Source organism: Poecile atricapillus, chromosome 28, assembly GCF_030490865.1.
Source record: "Poecile atricapillus isolate bPoeAtr1 chromosome 28, bPoeAtr1.hap1, whole genome shotgun sequence".
Lineage (NCBI taxonomy): Eukaryota > Metazoa > Chordata > Aves > Passeriformes > Paridae > Poecile > Poecile atricapillus.
In genome coordinates this window covers 3,711,105-3,737,422 of record NC_081276.1, presented here as the reverse complement: position 1 = coordinate 3,737,422, position 26,318 = coordinate 3,711,105, and the positions used below count along the sequence as shown (strand labels likewise).

At 53.8% G+C, this 26,318-nt stretch overlaps 3 protein-coding genes across 7 annotated transcripts in view; 2 read left to right on the top strand and 1 right to left on the bottom strand.

The window, feature by feature from the left end:
- RFX2 (regulatory factor X2) overlaps positions 1–17,880 on the top strand; it is a 66,106-nt gene extending 48,226 nt beyond the window's left edge. For all 5 annotated transcript variants that reach the window (XM_058858540.1, XM_058858543.1, XM_058858542.1 and 2 more), the window contains 12 exons: positions 3,284–3,465; positions 5,987–6,106; positions 7,041–7,156; positions 7,940–8,058; positions 8,385–8,497; positions 10,552–10,703; positions 11,537–11,634; positions 12,633–12,782; positions 13,355–13,563; positions 13,849–14,002; positions 15,496–15,538; positions 15,910–17,880. In XM_058858540.1, the coding sequence (XP_058714523.1) occupies positions 3,284–3,465; positions 5,987–6,106; positions 7,041–7,156; positions 7,940–8,058; positions 8,385–8,497; positions 10,552–10,703; positions 11,537–11,634; positions 12,633–12,782; positions 13,355–13,563; positions 13,849–14,002; positions 15,496–15,538; positions 15,910–16,016 (1,563 nt within the window). In that variant the 3' untranslated portion in view covers positions 16,017–17,880. The remainder of the gene's footprint in view (positions 1–3,283; positions 3,466–5,986; positions 6,107–7,040; positions 7,157–7,939; positions 8,059–8,384; positions 8,498–10,551; positions 10,704–11,536; positions 11,635–12,632; positions 12,783–13,354; positions 13,564–13,848; positions 14,003–15,495; positions 15,539–15,909) is intronic.
- Positions 17,881–20,451: 2,571 nt separating this feature from the next.
- LOC131589280 (la-related protein 6-like) lies at positions 20,452–24,026 on the top strand. The gene is made up of 4 exons (XM_058858545.1): positions 20,452–20,541; positions 20,669–20,845; positions 21,073–21,271; positions 21,875–24,026. The coding sequence occupies exons 2-4, from the start codon at positions 20,679–20,681 to the stop codon at positions 22,661–22,663; spliced, it is 1,155 nt and encodes a 384-aa protein (XP_058714528.1). The 5' UTR covers positions 20,452–20,541; positions 20,669–20,678; the 3' UTR covers positions 22,664–24,026.
- A 137-nt stretch (positions 24,027–24,163) lies between these two features.
- Positions 24,164–26,041, bottom strand: IFI30 (IFI30 lysosomal thiol reductase). Its single transcript, XM_058858555.1, has 7 exons — positions 25,834–26,041; positions 25,080–25,259; positions 24,929–25,003; positions 24,759–24,854; positions 24,521–24,673; positions 24,370–24,438; positions 24,164–24,286 (listed from the first exon to the last, which is right to left on the bottom strand). The coding sequence occupies exons 1-7, from the start codon at positions 25,963–25,965 to the stop codon at positions 24,221–24,223; spliced, it is 771 nt and encodes a 256-aa protein (XP_058714538.1). The 5' UTR covers positions 25,966–26,041; the 3' UTR covers positions 24,164–24,220.
- Positions 26,042–26,318: the final 277 nt, after the last annotated feature.

The window sequence follows — 26,318 nt, the reverse complement described above, 5'->3', positions numbered from 1 at the left end:
TTTGCAGATGATGCAAAAAAATCAGAAAAATAACTGTGATTTTTGTGCACAAGAGCCTGAAGTTGGATGCCTGAGGCCCTGTGGCTCTGGGATATCAACAGCACAAGTGGGAGTAGGGAGAAAATGTAATTTTTCCTCATTGACTGCAAAATGAAATGAAAAGACACAAAATAACCCCCCCTGGAATTCTTTCCTGTGAGTGAATGGCTCTGTCCTGACTCTGAGCTTGACTGAGTGGAAATGTAGGAACCTGCAGCTCATGGTCCCAGCTGAAAACACCTTAAATACGACCCACAAATGGGTCAAAAAACCCTATTTTATATTTCATAGAAGCGCCCACAAGAAAACTTCTCCAAACCTGGGCCTTAAAAAAAAAAAAAAAAGTTTTTTTATTTTCTCAGCCAGCCCCAAGAGTGGCTTTTTCTACCCTTGGATAGAACCAGAATGAGGTTTTTGCCAGAGTGTTTTTTTCAAAGGAAACCAAACAGTCAGATAGAAATAAAATTAAGGTAGAAATGAAAATTAAATGTTCCCCTGTATTGCCTACAACAACCACAGCAGCATCTGGCTGTAGAGTGATTTTATTGGAACCTGATCATGGCATAAACAGAAATAAACTGGGGAATATCTGATTGTCACAACTGAACAAAATTCAGACAGCAAACAGAGTAAGAGATTCAAATGGAAAGAGCTTTTAATTTTCTCATTTTAAGTGCCCAATGTGTTATTAGTTTTGAAGGAAGAGCAAAAATCACGTTTGGAATTATTTATATTCTGACAGATCTCTGTTTCATGCTCTTTTGTGCGCTTCATAATAAATTTCTAATTCAATAGTGGGAGTTCATATTGTGAAACTCTGCAATGTTTAAGGGAATATAAAAAGACATTTGCAGGAAAAGGAAGCTGGGAGATGAAGGGAATCTTCTAGAAATATCAGGGATTAGAATAAAAATGCCCAGGATCAAATTTAAATGAGAGAGGGTTTATCTGTATCTGAATTTTCCATAGTAATACAAAACTTTTATATTTTTTTTAAGGCTTAAGGCTTAAGATTTAGGAGATAAATACCTGATGCACATTCAGTATCTTCCATAGGATAAATAAAATACCTGGTTTAAAAATTTGAAAGGATCTTAAGCAATAATCTTTTAAATATATGGGATGGGCCAAAATTAACATAAATGTGGACAACTTAAAAATTGAATTCCTGCTGGTGTTTTATGGCAAAACCACTGGGGTTAGAGGGAACTGAATGGCTGAGGGAGGCTCAGGGCCACAAAAATACCTTTTTGGGCTTCCAGGGGTGTCTGTGCTGCAGATGGGAGCAGGAAGGATTGTTATGGATCATTAACAAACCATCTCTTGGACCTCTGGGGTTTGGAGAATGATCTTTGTGGGAGATCAAAGAGTGTCTTGGGTGTCGTGGAACTGGGGGAAGGTGGGAGGAGGAGAGGAGGCTCCTGAAAAGCGGGACAGAGGGGAAAGGGGCCGGGAGGATTTTCTTTCTTGCAGCTGTGGCAGCGCCTGGTCAGCTCCAAAGGCCACCAGAGCTGAGGGGTGCAGTCATGGCAATTTGTGCTTGGATTTGGATCAGCTCCAGCCAACAAATCATGGAATGGTTTGGGTTGGAAGGACCTTAAAGCTCATCCAGCCCCACCCCTGCCATGGCAGGGACACCTTCCACCATCCCAGGCTGCTCCAAGCCCCGTCCAGCCTGGCCTTGGGCACTGCCAGGGATCCAGGGGCAGCCACAGCTGCTCTGGGCACCCTGTGCCAGGGCCTGCCCACCCTCCCAGCCAACAATTCCTTCCCAATATCCCATCCAGCCCTGCCCTCTGGCACTGGGAGCCATTCCCTGTGTCCTGTCCCTCCAGGCCTTGTCCCCAGTCCCTCTCCAGCTCTCCTGGAGCCCCTTTAGGCCCTGCAAGGGGCTCTGAGCTCTCCCTGGAGCCTTCTCTCCTCCAGGCTGAATGGAATAGTTTTAACTGTAGAGCTTAAAGTGCACGGTTTTGGATGCAGCTGACTTTGTGTAGCAGCAGTTTAAATTTGGATGTGTGAAGGAGACCCACAGAACACACACTGAGGGTGCTGCAAAGCCTCTGTGTGAGAGCAGAGTGGGATATGAAACACAGAAACTGAAAAGAGCTCAGTGGAGTGAGCTGCCAGAGATGTCATCACACAGCTCAGGTCGTCTTTCAAAGAATTATTGAGGTAAAACTCCAGCCTTGTGGTGAATTGGGACCTTGGAGTGTCACCAAGAGAAAATGGGAGAAAAGAGAGGGATACTGGGGTGGGAGTGGAGAGGGTCTGAGTGCAGATCCACGGCCTTTGTCGAGTCCCACTGACTTCCAGACTGAATCCATGCTCAGTTCCCACATGTGCTTGGACTCTGTTTTATGGAGATGCTGTGGCTGATATTTGGCATCCACAGCCCAAGTCTGTTTTGTCCCGATCTGCCGGGAATTCAGCTGGTCCTGGTGCAGGGATGGAGATCTGGAGGGAGAGGGGAGCCTGGAAAATGTTAATCCCAGACATCCCTCATGACAGTGAAAGGGCTCTTAGCCACCCTGTTGATATTAGTCCATGTGTACATCCAGTTCCTTCCAAAATTCAATTAATACAACACTCGTTTTACTGATGCTGAAGTCATTTAGTCAATTAAAGGAGATTGGGGGCTTTGCATTTTAATTCCTGTGCTGACACCGTGTGCTGGACCTGCCCTTTCAGATTATCTCGGTATAAATAATTTATATTAATTGCAAATTTTAATCAACAGCCATGTCAGAAGTTCAGACAGTAAATTTTGCCAAGTAGATGGATTCCCTCAGAATTTGAAGGTTGCTTTGGCAACCATTAATTTTATTGTTAAGGAAGCTGTTGCAGACATGCCAATCTTCCAATTAATAAAGACTTTGCATCAATTTGCTTCCCCTAAAATTTATTTCTCTTAGGCAATATCTCAAGATCTCTTTTCCTTGGAAAATGTGAGGTTTTTACAGCTTTATTTTGGCTCTGCAGGAATTCATCCGAACCCGAGGTGGACACTGAGGTGGCAGCAGGATTTTTAATGAAAAACCTGACTGGTTTTCTTTGGCCTGGGGATGCTTTTGCCATCCTATAAACTAACATAAAGTATTACAGATTATAAATTAACGTGAATTAACTCATATAAATTAATTATTCAGTTCTGTCCAACTTCTCCATCCGGATGTTTAAGCGCCAACCCCGCCTGACATCCCAGCCCTCTTTAGACTTGCATGTTCTTTATTTTCCCTGCCTGAAGCTGCAGTGGCTGCTGGATAACTACGAGACAGCAGAAGGTGTGAGCCTGCCCCGGAGCTCCCTGTACAACCATTACCTGCGGCACTGCCAGGAGCACAAACTGGACCCCGTCAACGCCGCGTCCTTCGGGAAGCTCATCCGCTCCGTCTTCATGGGGCTGAGGACTCGGCGCCTGGGCACCAGGTTGGTGGGAATCTGCAGTTAAACAAACAAAAATCAACCCTCCTGCAGCGTCTCTGCTGCACTCAGAACCTCCCGAGCATCTTTAGAAGGTTCAGGTCTCTCTTTGGAGATCTGCGGGAACAACCGGCCCTGATGCGCTGGGGAAATGTGTTTTATGTGAACACAAGCTGCTTCTCGTCCCATGAGGATGCCATGAGCCCAAGGAACAGCTGGGGCTGTGCCAGGGCTTGGGATGGATCTCAGGGCAAGGTTCTTCCCCCCGAGGGTGCTGGCACTGCCCAGGCTCCCCAGGGAATGGGCCCGGCCCCAAGGCTGCCAGAGCTCCAGGAGCGTTTGGACAGCGCTCTCAGGGATGCTCAGGGTGGGGTTCTTGGGGGGTCTGGGCAGGGAAGATGAACAGATCACACAGACACACGTCGAGGTGTGGTGAAGAGAAGAGAAAGTTTATTTTTCCTCCCAGGATTTATAGGTTTCTGCCCATGGCCAGGGATTGGATGGTCAGGATAACACTTTCCCACTGCACTGGCCATGAGAGATGCCCATCACAAGACGTGGAACAGAAAGAATGTTCACATATCTATGTTTACAGTTACTGTCCTGGGAAAGTCCTTAGAAAACCATGGCAGCAAGCTCAGAAGCTGAGTTTTCAGGGCGACATCAACTCATTCTCACAATTTCCCCTGCAGAGCCCAGAATTCTGGGTCACTGAAGTCGTTTCTCCCTTTGGTCCCAGTAAAGATCCTTCATGACAGACCCTGTGCCCACAGCTTTGGTGCAGACAAGGTGTAAAGTTATAAATAATTTATTACTGAAATACCCAAAGCATCAAGCTGAATCTTGCAAGAGGGTTTTTTCTTCTAATCTGTCAAAAATCTGTAAGATGTTACAAGAAAAGTGTAGTTTAAAAATAAACTCCTGTAATTACGGCTGTGTCCTTCAAGGGAGCATCCAAAGATTCTTCACAGCTGAGTGTGAACTTTGTCCCAGCCTATGATATTTAAAAAGTGGCTAATATATTGCCTGTAAAACTGGCAATATATTATTTTTATTAATAATATATTATTAATATATTATTATATTAATCAATTGCTCTGATTGTTGATGATTTTATAACAAAATTCAAGCTTAGATATCTGGGCTTTTAAATATGAGCAAAACCAGATGTGACCAGGGCATTCCACAGCTGGAATGTGGAGGTAACAGTCGTAGGAAGAGCAGGGGAGCCCTGGATTTCTCTAGATTGGGTCAAATGCAAGAGTTCTGAAGTAATTTCCTTGGAGGAGAGAAATTCTTTAATCCCATCAAGGATTAAAGAATAAACAAGCGAGCAAAAAAGAAACCTGCACTGAAAATTGGAAATGAGCAGGCTGGGAAGGGGACAGTGAAGCTCAATTGATATGGAAAGAGCTGACCCCCATTATTTTCTTACTCATTTTAATTTTAGGTTATAAAGGCAGCTGTTATTTAATTTGCAAGCACTTAAATCACTTAGGGCTGAACTTGGGGTGTGTGAAAAACCCTTTAGTGCAGTGACAAAGATCCAAAAATTCAACTGGGCCCTTGAAAAGAGCAAATTCTCCCCAAGAAAGAACCCAATTTGATAAATCCTCCTCTCTTATATTTCTCTAATTTTCCAATGGGAAGTATCTTTGGATTTGAGGTGCCTCCAGTCCCAGTTTTAGTGACACAGCAAAGGAGTTTAAAGCCTCCCTACTCTGTGCTCTGGAGGTGCTGTTGGTGCTTCCCTGGCTTGGTCTCTTCTCCCTCTGAGGACTCAACTCACCCATTTATGGTGACAAATGGGCCAAAGCCAAGGTGGACACACTGTCACCACGTGTCCATGGCTGCAGAACTGTCCTCGCTCCCACTGGGACCAAGAAATTCCAGTTTGGTGGAAAAACTCCAGCTGACACATCTCTCTCCAATGTGGTGGAATCACATCCTCCCAAGGAGCACCACAGCAGCAAAGGAGAAAGAATTCCAGCCCCCTGTGCTTGGAGAGCGCTTTCAGTTTTTACAAAACCTGCAAAAACCAGCAGTTCCAAGGACAAAACCACATCAAAGCCTGGTGCTGCTGCTGCAGAAGTGCTGGCAACTAAAAGACATTTTTCTTTTCCTAGTGGGCCATTCAGTCAGGCTCGTTTGATCCAAGTCTAGATAAAGATGGAGGCTCGTTTTTATGGAAAAAAACAAATCCCTAAACCCTAATCAAACAGCAAAGTGTGCCCTGTGCTCTTTCAGTCACTCTGTTGATCAACACTTTGTATTGTAGCATTTCCCTCCCCTCTTCCCCAGTCACCATGGGCTGCTTGGAGCAAACCTGGCCAGGTTTAAGCGTGGATTTCACTGCACTTGGCCAGACGTGGGTTTAAATTTCCTAGGAGATGATGGCAATTCATTAGTTCATCCCTTCAGCCACTCCAACAGCGCTTGGCAGCCATGTGCTGCATGAAATGGGGTGGATTGTCCAAGCACCCAAGGCCACAATGCCCCTTCCACCCACTTCAGTTGGTATTTGCAGGGGAAATTCCAAATATCACTACTACGGGATCCGCCTGAAGCCGGAGTCGCCGCTGAACCGCCTGCAGGAGGACACCCAGTACATGGCCATGAGGCAGCAGCCCATCCACCAGAAGCAGAGGTAGGTGCTCCCAGGCCCTGCCCAAAACCCTCAGCAGGTCCCTGGGATTTGGCTCCGCATGGGAAGCTCAAGCCAGAGCTGTGGAAAGGTCCAAAACCTATCCCAGGTAATGCCCCATCCCTGGAAATATCCACGGCCAAGCTGGATGAGATTTGGAGCAAGCTCTTTTGGTGGAAGATTTCCCTGCTCACTGCAGGGACCAAATGGCCCTTTAAAAGACTTTTCCTACACAAACTCTCCTGGAATTCCACGGAAAGGGATTTATCTGCTTATTCTCCTTTCCACTGCCGTGTCCCACCCTGTGTGCCACCTTTCACAGCCTCCCTGTAGCCAAAATGGTTCAGGATCTCAGCTATGGAGATGTTGGTGCCAAATCAACGTGAAGGACCTGGAGGCTTGTGCTGGATTTGGGTGGATTTGGGGGTTTTGGATGCTTTTCTGTGCAAAAGTGCAAGTTAAATGGTGTTAAATGTGGCTGAGTAATTTTACAAATAAAACCCAGTGTGGAAAGGGATTTGGAATTGCCTCCTGCAAGCATGGACACTTCTGGTTGTTGCTGAAGTGCAGAAGGAGCAGAATTTATTTCTTCAGCTCCCAAACAGAAAGTAAATGCAAAAGTCAGTGCTTGAGACAGAGTCTGCTCTAGAACCCACTGCAGCTCTGCTTTTCTTTTTTGATTTTTTGGCATCACCAAACTTCTTAGCCCCTTTAATTCATTCCTGGGGAAGCTTTTCAAAAGGAGCTTCTCATTTCCCCTCCATTTGAGTCCACAATATAAATGATCAGCCCTCAACACGTTTGCCTCAAATATGTACCAAACACCCCACAAACTCACAGATCTGTGCTGTAAATAGGTAAATGTAAATGTGTCTGTGTAAGGTGTTTTCTCCTGTCTGTGTGGACCCTAACCCATCCTCATTCTGCTGGAATTCAGGTACAGAGCAGCCCAGAAGATGGATGGGATGGCAGAGAGTGCATCCAACAGCAACCCCCACACCACGCCCGAGCAGTCAGTGGCTGCTCAGAGCCAGCACCACCAGCAGTTCATAGGTGAGGATTCTCCTTTGCTCATTAATTATTCCACATCTGGGATCTGGGCTTTAAGGGGAAGGTTTGATCCAGCAAGTCCTGACTGTTGTGCATTTTTTTGCTTTCTTAATAAAGCTACAGCATTTAAATTTTTTTTTTTGGATATATATTTTTTATATATAGTATTTGTTGTATAGGTTTTTGTAGTGTCCCACTTGCTAAGTTTATCTCCTGACTCCCCAGGAAGGCATTTTCCTTGAGCCCATGGGTTTGTTGGGTCCCTCATAGTATATTTTTAATCCATCTGGTTTAATCTAAATTCCATTGAAGAGTGGAGGCCCTGGCCAGAGAGGGGACAGAGATTTCCTTCCTTGCAAAGGCTGCAGTGAGGATCTGAGAGGAGATGATCCCTGTTGACCTTCTCCTTGTGGAACAGACCCTCTGCATCTGTGTCTCCATCACAAATCCCAGCTCCTGACACCTCTGCTGCCCAATTCCATTCCCCTTAAATGCCACAGAGACATTTTCCAGGCTTCAGGGAAATTCAAATGGATGGTAGATGAGGATAATGTTTTCTTGTTTCTTTTATTACAAACAGAAAGGAAACATTTTACTTCCCCCCACTGAATCCACTGGGCTGTGGTTGTTTTTTCTCAGTGTAAAAGCACAAATCAGGGAAAGAACTAAATTATCTCACTTTTCCTGTCTCATCCCAGCTGGAACATAAAAGAGAGCAGCACCTTGTGCTCACCTGTACTCTGAGTTTTCCTAACCCTCTCCATCTTTTCCAATTTCTTTTCCCAGATGTAACCCATGTCTTTCCCGAGTTCCCAGCCCCTGATCTTGGTAACGTCCTCTTACAAGAAGGTTTCACCTTGAACGACGTGAAAACTCTGCAGGTTCTCTACAGGAGACACTGTGAGGTGCTTGTTTGCAATATTCTTTGGTGATTATTTGTTGATTTATTATTATTATTATTATTGAAATTGATTTATTACCTGGCGTGGGGCATCACTCACGTGGCCAGCTCATATCCCACTCTTAGGAAAAACTGGAATATAATCAGGAATGCTTCATTTGCCAGGAATTACAACCCAAATATCAATTTTTTTTTTTTCACTGTGTGACCTGTTTCATGTTCAGTTGGTTACTAAAACAGCGCCAATTCCGTTGTTTTTCATGTAAATTATTTCCTGTGAGTGGCAGCACTCGAGCTGAGCGCTGAGCCCGTGGTGTTCTCTGCTGTCAGGCCACTCTGGATGTCGTGATGCACCTCCAGTTTCACTACATCGAGAAGCTGTGGCAATCCTTCTGGAGTCCCAAGGCACCCCCTAGTGATGGCCCCACTGCTCTGCCTTCCAGGTACTCCCCAGCCTTCCCTCTCCTCTGCTTGCAGATCTCTTTTGAAGGTGCATGAGGTGTTTTTAGGATTTTTGAGTGCTTTGGAGGATTTGGGAGGATTTTCTGCCCTGCAGAGCCGTGACAAAGAGCATTGGAAGTGTTTAATATTGGAAAGCAAAGTTCAGAGCTCAGTGTCTGCTCTATTAGAGAGCTGTGGGGTCACTGAGGTTGGAAAAGCCCTCCAAGATCATCGAGTCCATCCATCAGCCCAGCACAGGTCACCACACAACCACGTCCCCAAATGCCACATCCACACGTTTTTAGAAACTTCCAGGGATGGTGACACCACCACTGTCCTGCACAGCCTGGTCCAATGCCTGACCACTCTTTCAGTGAAGAAATTTTCCCTCATATCCAATCTAAACCCTCCCCTGGGGCAATTTGGGGCTGTTTCCTCTCATCCTGAACCTGGACATCCGTGTCCCTTGCACCTCCTGCAGCACAGAAGGGGATCCTGCTCTCCCAAGGGCTCAGAGGGTGGTGATGCCCTGCCAGGAATCAGTGCCATCCTCTGGCTCCAATTTCAGGGATTCTCTGAGGTTTTAGGGATATCCAGACTGACTCTCTGCCTTGCCTGGCTGCCCAGACCTGTCAGTGCCTCATGTTTTGAGGCAGACCATTGCAGACCAAGCTGCTTTAATCTTCTCACTCCTGCCTGGCTCGTTGCTGTGCCTCTTCCTCATCCTTTATGCACTGGGAGCTGCTGCCAGGGGAATGGAAATAAGTGAAAACAGAGAAAATGGAAAAAATGAAGGTTTCTTCTTAAAATTTCTGTCACAAATCTGTCCACTCTTACTGATGCTATAAAGACAAAAGTTTTCAATTCAGAAGAAAAATGGTAAAACATTGAGTAACAGACAAAAATCCCTCAAAAATCTGTAGAATATGGCCCTGTAGATGTTGCCCAGGGGATATTTTCCTGCAAGAAATCACTGCAGCTGTGTTTACTTGGTTTAAAAATCTCATTTTCTTGAGGGAACAGCTCCCAGGCAGATTGCAACACCCCAGGAGCTGTTTCTAGGTACACAGGGGAATCTGGAGGCAGCTTTTCTGCAGGGCTCTCCCACTTCTCCCACCTCTGCCAGTAACCCAGAGAGGTAAATAACACACTCCTGCCCCTTCTTTATATAAACATATAAATATAAACCCCAAATATTAGGAAGTGGCACACTGAAAGTGTGAGAAGATGCAGAACATGGATGCACTTCACAAGTTTCATGACCTGTTTTTCCTTGTGGGATTCTCCAGGAGTTATGCCCATGGAGCTCAGCACTAAAATTCTGCAGGCAGAGGCTCAAAGTTCCCCTTTAGAGCATGTGCAAGGCTCGGCTTTACTGATTTTGATGCAATGCATGGGGAAAGACCCTTCCAAATTCCCAGTTCCCAGCATAACGTGTGGGTGAGCAGCTCTGCTGTGATGCTCTGGCAGTGCATTCAGGTTTCTGCTCTTTCTTGTGCCTTTATACATCCTCAAAGTCTGTTCTCATCCAAACATTCAGTCTCCTTCCTCTGAAAATATTCAGCATTTGGAGGTGTTAAACACCTTGAAAACATTTCAATATCAGCTAATCTGTCCCTACACTGGCTGCAAGGTTTTTGTCCCCAGGGCTGGGGCTCAGGAGGGTGAGAGCAGAGGAGAGAGGTGGGAAGGTTTTGGGAAGAGCTGGGGCTGTAAGGAGGAGCCAGCTGAGCCTTTGCTGGCTGCAGTGACTGTGCTGGAGCTCAGTTCCCACATGAACAGGGGGTGTGAGAGGCAGTGAAGTTAAAAAGGGAAGAGGGGAAGGCAGGCCAAGCACCAAGAGTGTGGATTTGAGGGAAAACTGCTCTGAGCTCTGGCCCCAAGGACAGGGAGGTGCTGGCAGGGACAAAACCTGCACGAGCAGTCAAACATTTCCTTTTGCAAGGCACACAAGCATCTTTCTTCTGCTGAAAATTGGAAATGCAGAGGGAAGGGGAAAGCACTGAATGCAAACCTGCTGCTAACTCTGTCTCCTTCCCCCTCCTTTCTCCTGCAGTGAAGAGGAACCCGAAGGGACCCTCCCAAAGGACAAACTGATCACCCTGTGCAAGTACGAGCCCATCCTCAAGTGGATGAGGAGCTGTGACCACATCCTGTACCAGGCCCTGGTGGAGATCCTCATCCCTGACGTGCTCAGGCCAGTGCCCAGTGAGTACCCACAGCCCCACCAGGGACCTGAGTCCCATCTCACTCTGGCTACCACAAAAATTTCCACTGTAAAAACCCACTTGGAGGTGTTTGTCTCAAATGTAATGGCAAGAGCAGAGTTCCCCCTGCAGCATTTTACCCCCTAGGAATTCCTCTCCTTTTTAAATGTGGAGTGTTGCATATCACATCTGATTTTGGCCAGGAGTCAGACAAAAAGCACAGTTTGGATATGGGAGCTCTTTGGGATGTGGTTCCTTGGGTGTCTTTGTTTGAACAGGTCCTGTCCCTGACTGCACTCCTGGAAATTGGGAGTCAACTTTTTTGGGAGATTAATGATGGGGTATTGAGGGTTTTCTCTCTGATTTGGATTCCCAAATGTCCCTCTGAGGGTTGTCACAAGCTGGGACACAAGGGTGTCTTTGAAGAGCAAATTTCAATGCTTGGAAAATGCTCAGAAGGTCCATGAATAAGAAAAGGACAAAAGAAAGTAAGAATAATAAAAAAAACATAGAAATGTTTAGGTTGGAAAATACCTCTAAGATCATTAAGTCCATTTGTAAGAGTAAAAGTAATGATAAGAGAAAGAGTAAGAATAATAAAAAATGAAAAAGAAAAATGAAAAAGAAAAATGAAAAAGAAAATGAATAATAAGAGTTTGAGTAATAACATCAAAGAATAATTTGAGTGCATCAACCCTGCTGATTTCCTTGGTGCTGAGTTGACATCTCAGCTAACCAGACCATGGGCTGGGCTATCCCAACAGTCTCAAGCTAGAAAGTGGTGCCCAAAAATGCTACAGATCAGCCTTTGTGACTGAGCAGCCTTCTTTGCAGGCACGCTGACCCAGGCGATCCGGAACTTTGCCAAGAGTTTGGAAGGGTGGCTGATGAATGCCATGAGTGAATTCCCCCCGCAGGTTGTGCAGACCAAGGTGAGCAGAGGTGGGCCCAGAGTGTGTCTCCATCTTGCAGTTTTCCACAGGGATTGGAAATTCCTGCTGGGGTTTGGCCACCTGGCACAGTGCAGTGATTGATTCTGAGCCAGAATCAGCCAGGAGTGGGAGGACAGGTGGGGAAATTCCTTTGTACCAGAAGCTGATGGTGGAGTCATTCCTGTGTCCTGAAATTGCAGATAAAGCTTTGTGGGAGAAAATCACAGAGCCACAGAATGTCCTGAGTGGGAAGGGGCCCACAGGGGTCATCACCAGCCCCTGGCCCTGCCCAGACCCCCCAACAACCCCACCCTGAGCATCCCTGAGAGCGCTGTCCAAACGCTCCTGGAGCTCTGGAGTGCTCCAGGGATCATTCCCTGTTATCTCAGCCTTGGAATGTCCTCCTGGAAAGCACAGGAGTGAGTGGCATTGCCCCAAGGCTCCTGCTCTCCTAAAGCCAGGGATTCTTGGCTGCCTCTTCCCACCTTGCTGGTCTCTGCTGGAGGCAGAGCGTGAAAACCTGATAAAGACAATAAATAATGGAATGATAGAATTATTTAGGTTTGGGTCCTTCCACTGCTTTATGATGAGTGTATGTTGTACCTGGTGGAGCATTGTGTGGCCCAGACAACCAGGGAGATGTCATGGGAGAGGTCAGAATCCTTTATTCCCTCCAAACCAACCCAAACCGAGCAGCACCCAAAGCAACACCACTGCTTCACCAACCACACTGCGCCCTCAACGTGTTTTACAACCACCTGTGCCCAAGGACTGACTGAGTTGTTCTGAGTGCCTGGCACAAGGATTAGCTTGGGAATGACCTTTAAGATGATTTGAGTCCGACCACTCCCCCAGGACCGCCCAGGCCACCGCTGAAGCGCGTCCCAAGCGTGTTTTGAACGCTTGCAGGGCCGGTGGCTGCAGCGCTGCCCGTGCTGGTGCATGTGGGGCTGGCCAGGGAGCAGAGCATGCCCTGCAGCCCCACTGCTGTGTTGCAGGTGGGGGTGGTGAGTGCCTTTGCCCAGACCCTGCGCAGGTACACGTCCCTCAACCACCTGGCGCAGGCGGCGCGCGCCGTGCTGCAGAACACGTCCCAGATCAACCAGATGCTCAGCGACCTCAACCGCGTGGACTTCGCCAACGTGCAGGTAACCCACGGGCTCCTCTCCTCCTCACCTGCACCACCAGAGGGGCTCCACAGCCAGGTTCTCTGCCTGAAACCAGTGCTCAATTCCTGGTGCTGGAACCCAGATGAATGAACAAGGCGATGGGTTTGGTGTTACTTTGCCGGGTAAATCTTCCACCTCGCTGTGAGCAGTGGAAAAGGGGCTTCTGTGAAACTCACAGATCATCAAGGCTGGAAAGGACCTCCAACACTATCCAGAACCCCACCATGCCCACTAAACCATGGCCCCCATGCATTTTTTGAACACTTCCAGGAGTGGTGACTCCACCACTTCCCTGGGCACCCCATTCCAATGCTTTACCGCTTTTCCAGTGAAGAATAAAGCGCTACCAACAATTATGCAGTTCTAAAATTACTGTGGCCCAGACAGATCAGAGGGACCATGAATCAGAGCTGGTTTGCAGCCCTTCCCTGCTGGAAATTAATTCCTGGGTTGGGATAGAGCACCGTGCAGGCCTGGCATGAGTAACTGTGAGCCCTTCCTCCCGAGCAGGAGCAGGGCATGAGTAACTGTGAGCCCTTCCTCCCGAGCAGGAGCAGGCCTCGTGGGTGTGCCAGTGTGAGGAGGGCATGGTGCAGAAGCTGGAGCAGGATTTCAAGCTGACTCTGCAGCAGCAGAGCTCTCTGGATCAGTGGGCCAGCTGGCTGGACAATGTTGTCACTCAAGTGTTGAAGCATCACGAGGGCAGCCCCAGCTTCCCCAAGGCAGCCAGGCAGTTCCTGTTGAAGTGGTCCTTCTACAGGTACATTTTCTTTCTCATTTTGGGGGTATTTCTGCATCAGGCTTGGGACATGGAAAGATCTCCTTGAAAAGCCAAGGCCAAGTTCTTTATTCCCATGAAACTCTGGTTAATTGTGGTTCTGGTATCCTTTCAGGATGGGGATAGGATGCTCCACAAACTGATTTTGTGGGTCAGATGCAGAGACAGTGTTGGGTCCCATAGTACCTCCAGGGTCCAGAATTCACATCAGCCGTGGCACAGGTGTAAAACTCAACCCAAAATTTCTGCTTCCTGTCCATGTTTCAGCTCCATGGTGATCCGGGACCTCACCCTGCGCAGCGCCGCCAGCTTCGGCTCCTTCCACCTGATCCGCCTGCTCTACGACGAGTACATGTTCTACCTGGTGGAGCATCGTGTGGCCCAGGCCACGGGGGAGACCCCAATTGCAGTCATGGGAGAGGTGAGAATCCTTTATTCCCTACAAACCAACCCAAAATAAGCAGCTCCTCAAGAGACACCGCTGGTTCAAAAACCACACCGTGCCCTCGGCTCGTTTTACAATAAAAATTATTTGCTGAGTTGTTTTGAGTGCCTGGCACAAGGAGAGCTCCTGGAGCATCTTCTCTGAGCTGGTGGGTTTGGGGTTTGGGGTGGTTGAGCATCATTTGGGCTTTGGAGGCGTGGAGGAGGGAGGGGAAGGATCCTCCCCACTTTTCTGCAGCACCTGTGACTGTCAGCCCTGACTTTGGGATTCCTGACAGGGCAAAGTCCATCTAAACCAAGCAAAAATGGTCCAAAAGATGCTTTCAGCAGCTGAACTTCTCCAGGCCTCTAGAAGCTCCAGCATTACATGCACAGTCAGCCACTCTCTCTGTTTTTGAGATGAAGAAAAGGATGATGGGGCTGTCTGGGCTGTTTGTGAAGGTTTAGGGGTTTTTTTTGTTCACCAATCATTAAATCTGGTACCTGGCTTGCAGGCAGGTCCTGTCCTGCCTAGCTGAAGCCACATCCAGTTTTTCCCTCTGAAATACAGTTAAAAACCCCAGATGAGCCTGTGTCAGCAATATTAAAACTACTGTGAGTTTAAAACTGAGCCCGTGTGCTCAAAACTGATCTCATTTGCTCCTCGAATCTTCCATGGAGCTCATGTAGGGAGCCAGGCCAACTAAAGCCTGTTGGTTCTGCCTTCCCTCCCCCTCCCACGCTGCTCCAACTGCAGTGCTGAGTTCCCACTATTCCCTGCAAAACCTCTGCCTTTATTGATATTTAAGGAACATGAAAGGCAGAGACTGGCTCCCAGCAAAAACCAGCTGGGGGAGGCTCTCATCCCTCAGGCTTTCCCTTCATTAAACCCTTGCAATATTCCTGTTCTCCAGGAGGAGGCTGATTCTTCCCAGCAAAGAATGAATCGTGTCTTTCCATTCCCACTGAACTTTGCAATTCCCTCTCCTCAGCTCCTGCTGCTGCCCAGCTTTCCATGGCTTTTCAGCGTTGTTGGTACAGCAGTTTGGTGTCTCAGAGCCCGTCACTGAGAGGGGACAGCACATCTCCAGAGCCAAGGAGCTCTCTGGTTCTGCTTGGCACCACTCTGGCCAAACCCTGACAGCCCTGCAAAGGCTTTGCAGAGAGCTCAGGGTGGAGAGGAGAGGGCAAATGCCTGGGAGATGGAAAGGGCTGGAGAAAAGGCACCACTTTTGCCTGTGGTAGCACTTGGTCATCACTTGGGAGGTGGAAAAATTTCTCCCTTCATTCCAGAGCTAAATCCTGCCCTGGATTGGTGTGTGTGGTGTTTGCCCAGACGTGTGAATGGCAGCAAAAGGCTTTTCCCCCAAAACCTGTGGTTGTTTTGGCTTCTGCTCTCCACCACCAGCACTGATGCTTGCAGGTGATGGGAATTGTTTGGTCTGGCACCTTGGCTCCCCCAGACTGACCCCCGACTCCTTTTCCTTTCAGTTTGGTGACCTCACATCCCTGTCCCCGACACTGCTGGACAAAGGTACCTCCCTTCCCTGCCGGGGGCTCTCAGGGCAGGGTGGGATCGCTGCGGGAGGGGGATCCCAGAGGTGCTGATTCCCTGGTGCTGGTTCCCTGGTGCTGATTCCCTGGTGCTGATTCCCCGGTGCTGATTCCCCGGTGCTGGTTCCCTGGCGCTGATTCCCTGGTGCTGGTTCCCTGGTGCTGATTCCCTGGTGCTGGTTCCTCTGGTGCTGGTTCCCTGGTGCTGGCTCCGGCTGTGCTGGCCAGCAGCTCGGGGTGGCTCCCACAGCTCCGGCTGTGCTGGCCAGCAGCTCGGGGTGGCTCTCACAGCTCCGGCTGTGCTGGCCAGCAGCTCGGGGTGGCTCCTGCCCTGAGCCGTGTCCTTTGCAGATGACATCGGCGAGCTGGGCACCGAGGCGGAGCCGGAGCGGGCGCTGGGGGAGCCGCTGGTGAAACGGGAGCGCAGCGAGCCCGGCCACTCCCTGCAGGACATCTGACACCGGGACAGCCATCCGGAGCCTGGCTGGGTGTGCCGAGCCTGCGCCTCCCCGGATCTGCGTTATTATAGTGCCTCTTAGTTTCTCTTTATGTTTACTTGTGTGTGAGGATGGGCTGAGCCGGGGCTGGTTTGGCCGCCAGTGTCCCCCCAGAGAGGAGGGAGAAGCTGCAGAGTCTGCTCCCAAGGGATGGAAGCTCTGTGGCCAGCAGCAGGTGGGATGTGCCTGGCTGGGAGAAGCTGTGCTCGCTCTCAGGCCGGAGCGAGGCGCACACACGAGGCTTCTCCGTCAGGGAAGGTGCTTTGGGTTCCTTCCCCACGTCTCAGACTTCACTGTGATACAAACTTGAACCAATCAGTGCCCAAGAAGAAGGAAAAATCCCCGGCCCTTCTCCTCCAGCCTTTCCAGACAAGCTGTCCTGGCTCTGGCTTTGCCAAATCTCTCGTCCCGGGGAGCGCAGGGCCATTGGTGTCCCCTGTCCCTGGGGAGAGGCTCCAGGCTGCACATCCCAGCGGGCACAGCCGTGCTCTGGGACTATGGGATGAGCATTCCCACCTGCTCCCGTGTCTGCCCAGCTCAGCACTTCACCCCAATGCTCCTGGGACGCCGTCGGGCCGACTCAAGATACCAAAGGACTCCGAGGCAGTGACAGCTGGAGGCAGAACCTGTTCGTTGTCCCCTGTGCCACAATGCCTGGGGGCAATCCCATGGCAATCCCATGGCAATCCCATGGCAATCCCATGGCAATCCCATGGCAATCCCATGGCAATCCCGTGGCAATCCCAGGGCAATCCCATGGCAATCCCATGGCAATCCCATGGCAATCCCATGGCAATCCCATAGCAATGCCATGACAGTCCCGTGGCAATCTCCATCCCCCACGGTGCCCAGGCAGACAGGAACTGGTCCCACATCCTGGTGTTTGTGAAATTCCCACTCCATGTCCTGCCCAGACGGAGCAGGGGCGAGGGTGTGTGACCACAGTGCCTTAGGGTGGGCCTTGTTCCCATTTCCCCTGCTCAGACTGGCCCAGCACAGCTCAGACTGGCCCAGCTCAGCTCAGACTGGCCCAGCTCAGCTCAGACTGGCCCAGCACAGCTCGGACTAGCCCAGCACAGCTCAGACTGGCCCAGCTCAGCTCAGACTGGCCCAGCACAGCTCAGACTGGCCCAGCTCAGTTCAGACTGGCCCAGCTCAGCTCAGACTGGCCCAGCAGAGCTCAGACTGGCCCAGCACAGCTCAGACTGGCCCAGCTCAGCTCAGACTGGCCCAGCACAGCTCAGACTGGCCCAGCTCAGCTCAGACTGGCCCAGCACTGCTCAGACTGGCCCAGCAGAGCTCAGACTGGCCCAGCTCAGCTCAGACTGGCCCAGCAGAGCTCAGACTGGCCCAGCACTGCTCAGACTGGCCCAGCACTGCTCAGACTGGCCCAGCTCAGCTCAGACTGGCCCAGCACTGCTCAGACTGGCCCAGCAGAGCTCAGACTGGCCCAGCACAGCTCAGACTGGCCCAGCAGAGCTCAGACTGGCCCAGCAGCCCACCCCAGGTAGGGAGGGGCTGGCACAGACCGGGGGGCTGAGCTCTCCAGTGGCATTTCCCTGTCTGGATCCCTTTGCCTGTTCCTGCAGTGACAGAGTGGGGGAGGCTCCCGTGGGGCTGAGCTGGGGGAGCTCAGCAGGGTTTATCCTCCTTTCCCATGTCCCAGGGGGTCTGTGCTGACATGGATCACCCTGGGATGCTGTGGACTGCACTGGGGTGCTGTGGGCTACAGGGCAGAGTGGGGGATCTGTCATCAAGCTAAACTGCAAAAAACAAAGCCCTGGGGCAAATCTCTCTGTGAATAAAGGCCGTGTCATAAATAGCTTTTATTATTATGGTTTCTAATGATGCAGTGTTTGGTGTGAGCTTTTCCAGGGGTCTCGTGCACATTTGCCTAGCAGAGAATATTCTGTCCAAATCTCTGATTTTCTCATTCCCAGTGGCACTAAGGCAGCTGTGACACTTCCAAACACGTTCCTAATGGCAAAGGAGAGTGTGTGCAGTGGCACATCTTCCCTCTGTCCCACGCTGTTGTGCCAGGGTGATGTTTGTGTGTAAATGTCTCCCATGGAAGGGAGAGAGTGAGAGAGGCAGATTTAAATGTACATAACCATGAAAACTCCCCGGGTCAGAGTCCACACTTGGGATCCTGCTGATGAGATAAGAGAGTCTGAAAAAACAACTGAGCAACCAAATCTTAACTGCCCTGCTCCCACTGAGGGCCACAGGAAGTTCAGCTCTTCCTCTGAGGGAAGCCAGCATGCAAAGGAGATGCTCTGGAGCTCTGCAGCAGCGTGTGAGGAGGCTGGAGAATCACCCAAACCCCCCTGCACACAATTCCCAGCTAAACCTGAACAGCAATAAACATGTATCCATGCTCAGGCCTGCACAAGGAGTGTCGTGGTCCCATTTCTTCTGTGAGGCCTGAGAGGTGCCTGGAGATGCTGCAGCAGCCTCGGGGGGATGCAGGAGCTGCCCAGGGCAGGGTAATTAAAGCAGTTTGGGGCAGGGATCCGGGGTCTGCAGGAGGGCAGATTCCCCCTGGAGCAGCAGCTGGTGTGTCACAGTCACAGAGGGGAGGAGAGGCTGATGGATCAGACACAGGGCCACAGGAGGATTTTCTAATTAAGCCTCCAGACTAATTGAGAGGATGGGAGCAGTGAGGATGGGGAGGGATGTGACAAGTGCTGGGGCATTCCTGCTCTGACCCCTCAGGAAGGTTCAGCCTCTGGCCTTTGCTTCACTCTCCCTCTGGATTAAGCCCAGTCTGGCTGGACCAGACAGAGCCTGTTCCATTGGGAATCTCGAGTCTGGAAGCAGGAGATTACTTCCCCCAGGGGAGCTGGGCAGCACCTCCTAACCCTGAGAAAATCTGCCTCTAAGCAGAAAGCAAACACAGCTCCAAATCCTCCTGTTAGTACCTACACCCCCACCCCCAGCCTGCCTCTGGCTCCATCACCCCTCCCAGATGGGCAAATCCTGCAGGGATTTCAGCACAAGCATCCCAGCATTTTGTATTCCACCTCTTCCCAACCAGCAGAGAGCACCAGGAGGTGGCAGGAGAAGGGCAGGTGGCCAGGGTTGACCCCAAGCCCTGGGAAATCAGAGGGGGACAACATTCCAGAAGCAGCTGGACATTGCCAGTCCCTGGGGCTCATCCCAGAACCTTGGAGTTGGGCAGGGTGGCACAGCCCAGGGATTCCTTGGGAGCAGCCCAAGGGGCAGGGGACACTGCAGTGCCACCAGCCTGGGAGGTGCTGCTGGTCTGGGGACATCTTGGAGAGCTTCAATCCTGCCAGGATGGGAGGGTGGGATGAGCCCCAGCCTCGCCTCCTGTTTGTCCCCTTGGGAATGTGTCTGGGATGGCTTTAGGTTCATGGTGTGGCACTCCTGGATTGTCCCCACAGTGTCAGAACAGGCACCTACATCTAGGACACCTCTGGGACAGGGGGACTTGTGAAGAGAAATGGGATGAAGTTCTCAAAATGAACCAACACAAAAACAGATTTGAAAACAGGGGCCAGAGCCACCTTCTGTTGTTTGCTTGCAACTTCTCCCATCATTTGGTGTGAAACAGCATCTCCTCATGTGCCAGTGGAGCCCTCGGGCTGTCCATGTGGCCACGGGGCACAGGAGCATCAGCCAAGCCCCTGCCTGCACTGGCAGGAGAGGCTCAGGTGGGCTCCCAGCATCAGCCCTTCAGTGTCAGCTCCAGTTTCCCCCTGCCCTGCATTGTCCCCAGCCCGGTGTCCCCAGCCCTGTGTGTCCTCACCTTCCCCAGCACGGGGCTCAGGCCATGGGGATGTTTCATTCCAGACCCCTCCCCAAGGAGCCAGGGGTCCTCCTGTCCCCCAGCCCTGCTCCCTCCCTGGCCTGGGGGATGTTCCTGTAGGGAGAAGGGCCTTTCCCTGCTGCTCTGGCAGCACTGAGAGCCCCAAGGAGTCCCTGGACAGAATCCCTCCCGTCCCTGTGGCTGTCACTGCACAGGGCAGGGACACTGAGGCACAGACTGAGGGCTCGTGGCTGCAATTCACCACTGCCCTGGGTACCAGAGGGGACAGGTTCTGCTGGCCCTCCCCTGCCTCTCCCTGGCTGCAGCTGAGGCAGGAGGAGCCCAGCTCATCCAGGGCTCAGCTGGGTCACTTTAACCACAAACAGGTTTCACCTGGAGCAGGCAGTCTGGGGGCAGGTCCACAACCACCCCTGCAGTTCCTTCAGGGTGTGTTTATAAACCCACACCCCCTCACCCCAGGAGCTTTCTCTCTCTTTCCTTTTTTTTTAATTTTATTTTTCTTTCTTTTTCTTTCTTTTTTCTTCTTTTTTTTTCTTTTTTTTTTTTCTTTTTTTCTTTTTTTTTTTTTTTTTTGCCTTTGCGCTTTGGGAGCCTTAGTTTGGAGCTGAGGGGAATTTGGGAGTTACTGCCTTGGGGTGTCTGGGATGTACTGCTAGAACTTAGAACTTCCACCCTTCCAGTGCTACCAAGCAGGTAAGGACACAGCAATGAGCTCCTCCAGAGCCCCTGGGCTGGGTTTGGGGGCTGCAGCCCAGAGCAGGGCTCTGTCCCAGGGCTGCTGTGTCCAGCGTGTCCCAGGGCTGTCCTTCTGCTGTCCCAGGTGAAGGACAATGTCTGCACAAGGCTCTGCAGCAGCCTTGGGGCTCAGTTCCCAGCCCAGCTGCAGCACCCCGGTGCCTGCACCAAGGAATTCCCTCCTGGCACAGCCTGTCCCTCCTCCACGGAGCTGCTCCCTTGCCCTGCTCGGCCAGGAGGACATCGTGGAGAGCTACAGCGGGTACGTGGGGAGGGGCTGGGCCCTGCTCCTTGCATGTGCTCACCCTCAGGGGACACATCCCGTGTCTGGGACCTGTTTGATTCAGCCTGGCTCTCCTGGGAGGCTCACAGGGCTGTTCCCTGTGCCCAGGGCAAGGCTGGTGGCAGCCCTGGTGCCCGTGGTGCCTCTGCTGTCCCACCACGGTGGCCTGGGACCAGCTGATGCCCGTGTCCCCTCTGCTGTGCCAGGAGCTCCTGCGAGCTGGGGGTGGCTCTGCTGGACTGCAGCTGCTCGGCCCCAGACCCGCAGCTGGTGCGCAGGATCGTGGCCCAGGTGGAGTTCTACCTGTCCGACGAGAACCTGGCCAAGGACACCTTCCTCCTCAAGCACGTGCAGAAGAACAAGATGGGCTTTGTCAGCATCAAGCTGCTGACATCCTTCAAGAAGGTGGGTCCTGGCTGCCGTGTCCAGCAGGGCTGGGCTCTGCTCCCAGGCAGGGTGAACACCCCTCAAAACACCCCCAGGGCTGGATCCACCTCTACCCGTGCCTTCCCTGGGCTGCTTTGGAAGTGCTCATCCCTTCACCAAAAAAATCCAGGGAAGTGCTGGTGGTGTGGCTTAGGGGGAAGTTGTGGTTCTTGTCAGAGCCTGGGGGACACTGGGGACTGTGCAGACCCCAAAGCTGCTCCTGGGGGGGTCGGGGACATTGCCGTGGGGGGGCTCGGGGACATTGCCGTGGGGGGGGTCGGGGGACATTGCCGGGGGGGGGGGGGGTCGGGGGACATTGCCGGGGGGGGGGGGTCGGGGGACATTGCCGTGGGGACGGGGACATTGCCGGGGGGGGGTCGGGGGACATTGCCGTGGGGGGGGTCGGGGGACATTGCCGTGGGGGGGGTCGGGGGACATTGCCGTGGGGACGGGGACATTGCCGTGGGGATGGGGACATTGCCGTGGGGGCTCTGGATGGGGTCCCAGCCTGCCCTAAGGGTGGGTTTAGGGTGTGGAGAGCAGGGGATGGAGACCGATGGGGATTCCACCCTCTCTGCACAGGTGAAATACCTGACCCGGGACTGGCGCCTCACCCTGTATGCCCTCAAGTTCTCGGCGCTGCTGGAGGTGAACAAGGAGGGCACCAAAGTCAGGCGGCGGCTCCCCATCCCCGAGCACCTGCTGAGCGTCCCCCCCAGCAAGCTGCTGGCCTGGGAGCTGCAGCCGCGGCAGCAGGAGCTGCTGCTGCAGGAGACCTTCCTGGAGACCATCGCGAGGATGTTCAGCCCCTTCGGAGCCATCGCCTCCATCCGCCTGCTGCGGCCGGGCCGCAAGCTGCCCTCGGACGTGCGCAGGTACTCGGGGCGCTTTCCCGAGCTGCTGAGCCGCTGCTGTGCCCTGGTGGAGTACGAGAGCCTGGAGAGCGCCCACAGAGCCTTCGAGAGCCTCGGGCACCGCGACTGGCACGGCGTCAGGGTGGTGCGGCTGTGCGGGAAGGGGGGGAAGAAGAAAGGCGAGGAGGAGCGGGCGGGCTGGAAGGAGCCGGAGGCGGCTCCGAGCTTCCCCCGCAGCCTCGGGGCTTCCCTGGCCAGCAGCTCCCCGGAGTCGGATGATGATGCCTCGGGGTCGCTGTCCCTCCTCCTGAAGCAGGACCTGCTGGCACCGGCCTGGCCTGGCGGCGATTTCACTCCTGGGAATTCCAGCGCCTTCCCCGGCTCGCTGCTCCCCGGCGGGGGCTGGGACCCGCTCGGGCTGGGCTGGGGCGCCGAGAGCCGCTGGGGCAGCGCCGAGGGCTCCTGGACACCCTGGGCCAGCGGGCTCTGTCCTGCGGCCAGCGCCCCTCCCAGCTGAGCCCTGGGGCTCGGAGCCCCTCGGCCTGGGATGGGGTCCTGGCTCTGCCCCACGGCCCCGGGGGCTCCGGCAGCAGCTTCGGGAGAGGAGAACTCGTCCTCCGGCGCTGAGACTCCTTCAGATTCAGGGTTAGGGTTTGTTATTTCCTTTCTTTTCCCTTCTTCTCTCGAGCAGAGGAGTTTTCTGTGGCCCTGCGAGCTGCGGGCGGTGGCAGTGCAGCTGATCCAGGGGACAGAAGTTTTGGGGCAAGGATGATGCTCGAGGCAGACGCTGAGCAGCAGCAGGAGCTGTGCCGTGCTGTGCTCGTGCCGCTGGGACTGTGCTTGCTCAGGGCCCAGAGCTGGGTTTGGGGTCCAGGTGTTGGATGAGAAATGGGCAATAAAGAGAGATTAAGTTTCCAGGCATTCTCTGGTTGATGCTGTGATTTTTTTCCCCCCTTTTTTAGTGTTTTTTTAAAGGGAAGGAGGGTCCCTGCTTGCAGCTGCCTCCCTTGCTGTCCTTGGGGTGCTGGGGACACTGAGGGGTGCCCAGGGCAGGTGGCCCAGGTTGGCTGAGCCTGAGAGAGACAGGAGTGATGGCTGTGGTGGCAGGACCGTGGTTCCTCCTGGCTGTTGGCTGCTCAAGGCTCTCTGGCGTCTCTCAGGATGGAATGTGGGGGGCTCCTGTGCCCCTCCTGCTCCCACAGCCCCCCCAGCTCCTCTGGGAAAGGGTTAAGGGAGGCTACAGGTGGCTCTCAGGGGTCTGCCAGTGCAAGAGCCCTTGGTGTGGAGCCAGAGCTGGGATGTGGTGGGATGAGTCCTGTGCCTGCAGGGCTGGACTGGAGGATTCAGCTGGGCAGGGCTGGTGAGGGGATGGGGTCACACCTTGTGTGAGGAGAGGTTTGAGGGCAGTCCCTGCAGCTGGGAGCCTCTGGCTGAGGATGAGGGGGATGGAAAACAAAGCAGGTGTGAGTTCTGGTACCCATCACCCAGCCAGGACCCCAGCACTGAGGACTTGTTCTACAGGTAGTGAGAATTCTCTGGATCAAGAATTCCTTGTCCTTGTGGAGATTTTGTTTCCCAGAGCCCAGCTGGGAATGGCCTCTTGCTGGGACAAGCAGGTCTGGGAAACTCCTGAAGTCTGCTGGAGAGAACTTCTTGTCCCAAGTGCTCAGGGAGCCACCAGGAAAGCTCCATCCTAAACCTGCTGGCTGGGAATGAAGAAGGATTGGTGGGAACTGGGATGGTCTTGGCCCCAGTGCCAAGAGAAAGATGAGGAGGAGAAAGATGGACACCAGAGCCGCTTCCCAAGACTTGAGGAGAGGAGATGTTCTGCTCCTCGGGGAGCTGCTCAGCAGAGTTCCCTGAGAATCTTTGAGGGGTTTCTTTGTGAACCTCTGGAGCAGGTAATTCCTGGGTCTGGAGGGCAGTCCCATTGCCCCAGTGCCCAGCCCCTCTCTCCTTCCCACTGTGGCAGGACAAAACCACCCCGTCCCTGCTCCCCCACTCCAGATCCTGGAGGTTTTCAACAAAAATATCCTTTTTATTGGCCTCTCTCCTGGTGCTCCCAGAACCTCCCTCAGCGCCTGCAGCCAGACGGGAACTTTGGGGCCTTGGAGCCCCCACAGGCTTCAGGCTTCTCCCCCTGCCAGAGAGAAGCCATTAGAGCCCCAGCAGGGATGGGGATGTGTCCCCAAGCCCTGCTGTCCCCCCAGAGCCCTGTCCCACCTGGTAGAGGTGGCAAACCAGCCCCAGCAGCGAAGCCTCTGCCTGTGCCTGCAGCTCGTCCGTGTGCTTCTGTGGGGGGACACGGGGCCGGTCAGGGGGGTCCCCACGGTGTCCCAGCCCCAGGTGGGACCCCAGTTCCCCCCTGCCATACCCCATTGACGGTGATCCAGGGCACGTACTGGTGCGGGGGGTCCAGCGCCTCGGTCACTTGGGCGTTGTGGTGCATCAGGGCCACCCCCGTGTCCCCCTGCACGCAGGCGGTGACGCGGCCACTGTCCACCTCTGGGGCGTAGATCTGCAGGCACTGCCGGGCACAGGGGATGTGGGGGCGGTCAAGGGGATGGGGACAGCCCCCAGGTGGGGCACGAGGGGTGGGGAGGGGGACGTACAGCCTCCAGGTTCTTGGTGACAGAGCTGCCCGACTCCAGGCAGAAGATGACGGGGAAGTAGGTGCTGAAGTTCTTGGCCTCGTGCATCAGACAGGCCTACAGGGACAGGGTGGGTGGTGAGGGGCCACCGGACCCCCCCCTGCCAGCACCGTGGGAACGGGGACCGTCACCTCCATCATGTTGCCCAAACATTCCTCGGGGCCGTGCTGGCACTCGAAGTCCAACTTCCCGCTGACGTTCCTCTCCTGCGGGACCAACCGGTCTGAGCGGGGCCGGCGGCACCGGGCGAGCGCCCGCGGCCCCGGCAGGGCCGGCTCCTACCTGGGCGTTGCCGTAGGGCACCAGGGTGATGTTCAGCATCTCTTCGGGCAGCAGCAGCCAGGTGGAGAAGAGCTTGGTGACCAGGAACTCGCGGCACGCCGGGCACAGGCTCTCGTAGTACAGGCTGAGCTGCACGGGCGCGGCCGCGGGGTGCGGGAGGCTGGGACAGCGGCTCTCCACCTGCACACGGGGGGTTTCGGGGTACACGGGGGGGACACGGCTGCAGCCCCCCATCCCCGTATCTGCGGGGATGGGGCAAAGCTCTAGGGATGCAGGGAAGGAGGAGGATGAGTGTGTGCAGGGCTAGAGGGAAGTGAGAGTGGCCGGGAGCTTTCTGCTGCCGCAGGATCCTGTGCGGGGCTGAACCCAGCGCTGGGGCTTTCCACCAGAACTTCCCCAAAATATTTCAGGGGAAAACAAATTTAGACCAGGACATGGCTGGGCGGGGGCATGGCCAGGGGGAAGCTGCAGCCCCGTGGGGCTCACAGGGCAGTGACTGCTTGGGGCAGAAGAAGCCGAAAAGCAGAAGCGCCGGCGGCAGCCGGGGAGGGGGCGCGGGCAGGGTCCAAGGCCATTTCCCAGGATGCCGGGGATTGCCCATGCGGCACCCGAGGCTCAGCATCCCTGCCCATGGCACAGCCCGTGCCTCAGCGGTGCTCGCTCCAGGCGCTGTCCCAGCCCTGTCCCCTCGTCCCCGCTGCCGGGTGCCGCTGCCCTTGTCCCCAGCCCCGGCAGCAGCAGCAGCGGCTCTGACCTGGCAGGCGGCGGCGACGTCCCGCGAGCTGCACCAGCGGTGGGCAGGGTAATCACAGCCGGGGGCCACCGCGAGCCCCGGGGCCAGCAGGGCCAGCAGGGCCAGCAGGGCCAGCGGCACCGCGGGGGCCATGAGGACGCCGGGGTGACGCGGAAACGAGCCCGTCCCAGCGGGGACTTTTAAGGCTCGGCTGCCTCCGCCTCCTGCGCCCTTCCTGCCCCTCCTGCCGCCCCAGCCGCCGCCTCCCGTGACGCTCCGGCCCACGTGGGGCTCCGGCCACCGGGTCCCCGCTGTCCCTGCCCGGGAGCTCGGGGCTCGCAGCCGCCCATTCCCCGCGGGTTGTGACAGGTCCGGGAGTGAAACCCAGCCTGGAGCAGCCACGCGTGGAGCTCCCCGAGCTGGAACTGGGGCTGGCTCCAGCCCGGCCCGGGGGTGCCGGGGCAGCTGCGGGACGGGGGTGCAGCCCAAGCCAGCCCGAGCTCAGT

What these genes read in the sequence shown, in the direction of transcription:
- IFI30 (XM_058858555.1), bottom strand. Translation starts at nt 25,965, where the DNA reads ATGGCCCCCGCGGTGCCGCTGGCCCTGCTGGCCCTGCTGGCCCTGCTG. An exon ending in CCTGGATCACCGTCAATGGG is followed by an intron (nt 24,439 to 24,520) that starts GTATGGCAGGGG and finishes GTCCCCCCACAG; the next exon opens with AAGCACACGGACGAGCTGCA. An exon ending in TGGTTTGCCACCTCTACCAG is followed by an intron (nt 24,287 to 24,369) that starts GTGGGACAGGGC and finishes TCTCTCTGGCAG; the next exon opens with GGGGAGAAGCCTGAAGCCTG.
- LOC131589280 (XM_058858545.1), top strand. Translation starts at nt 20,679, where the DNA reads ATGTCTGCACAAGGCTCTGCAGCAGCCTTGGGGCTCAGTTCCCAGCCC. An exon ending in ATCGTGGAGAGCTACAGCGG is followed by an intron (nt 20,846 to 21,072) that starts GTACGTGGGGAG and finishes CTGCTGTGCCAG; the next exon opens with GAGCTCCTGCGAGCTGGGGG. An exon ending in TGCTGACATCCTTCAAGAAG is followed by an intron (nt 21,272 to 21,874) that starts GTGGGTCCTGGC and finishes CTCTCTGCACAG; the next exon opens with GTGAAATACCTGACCCGGGA.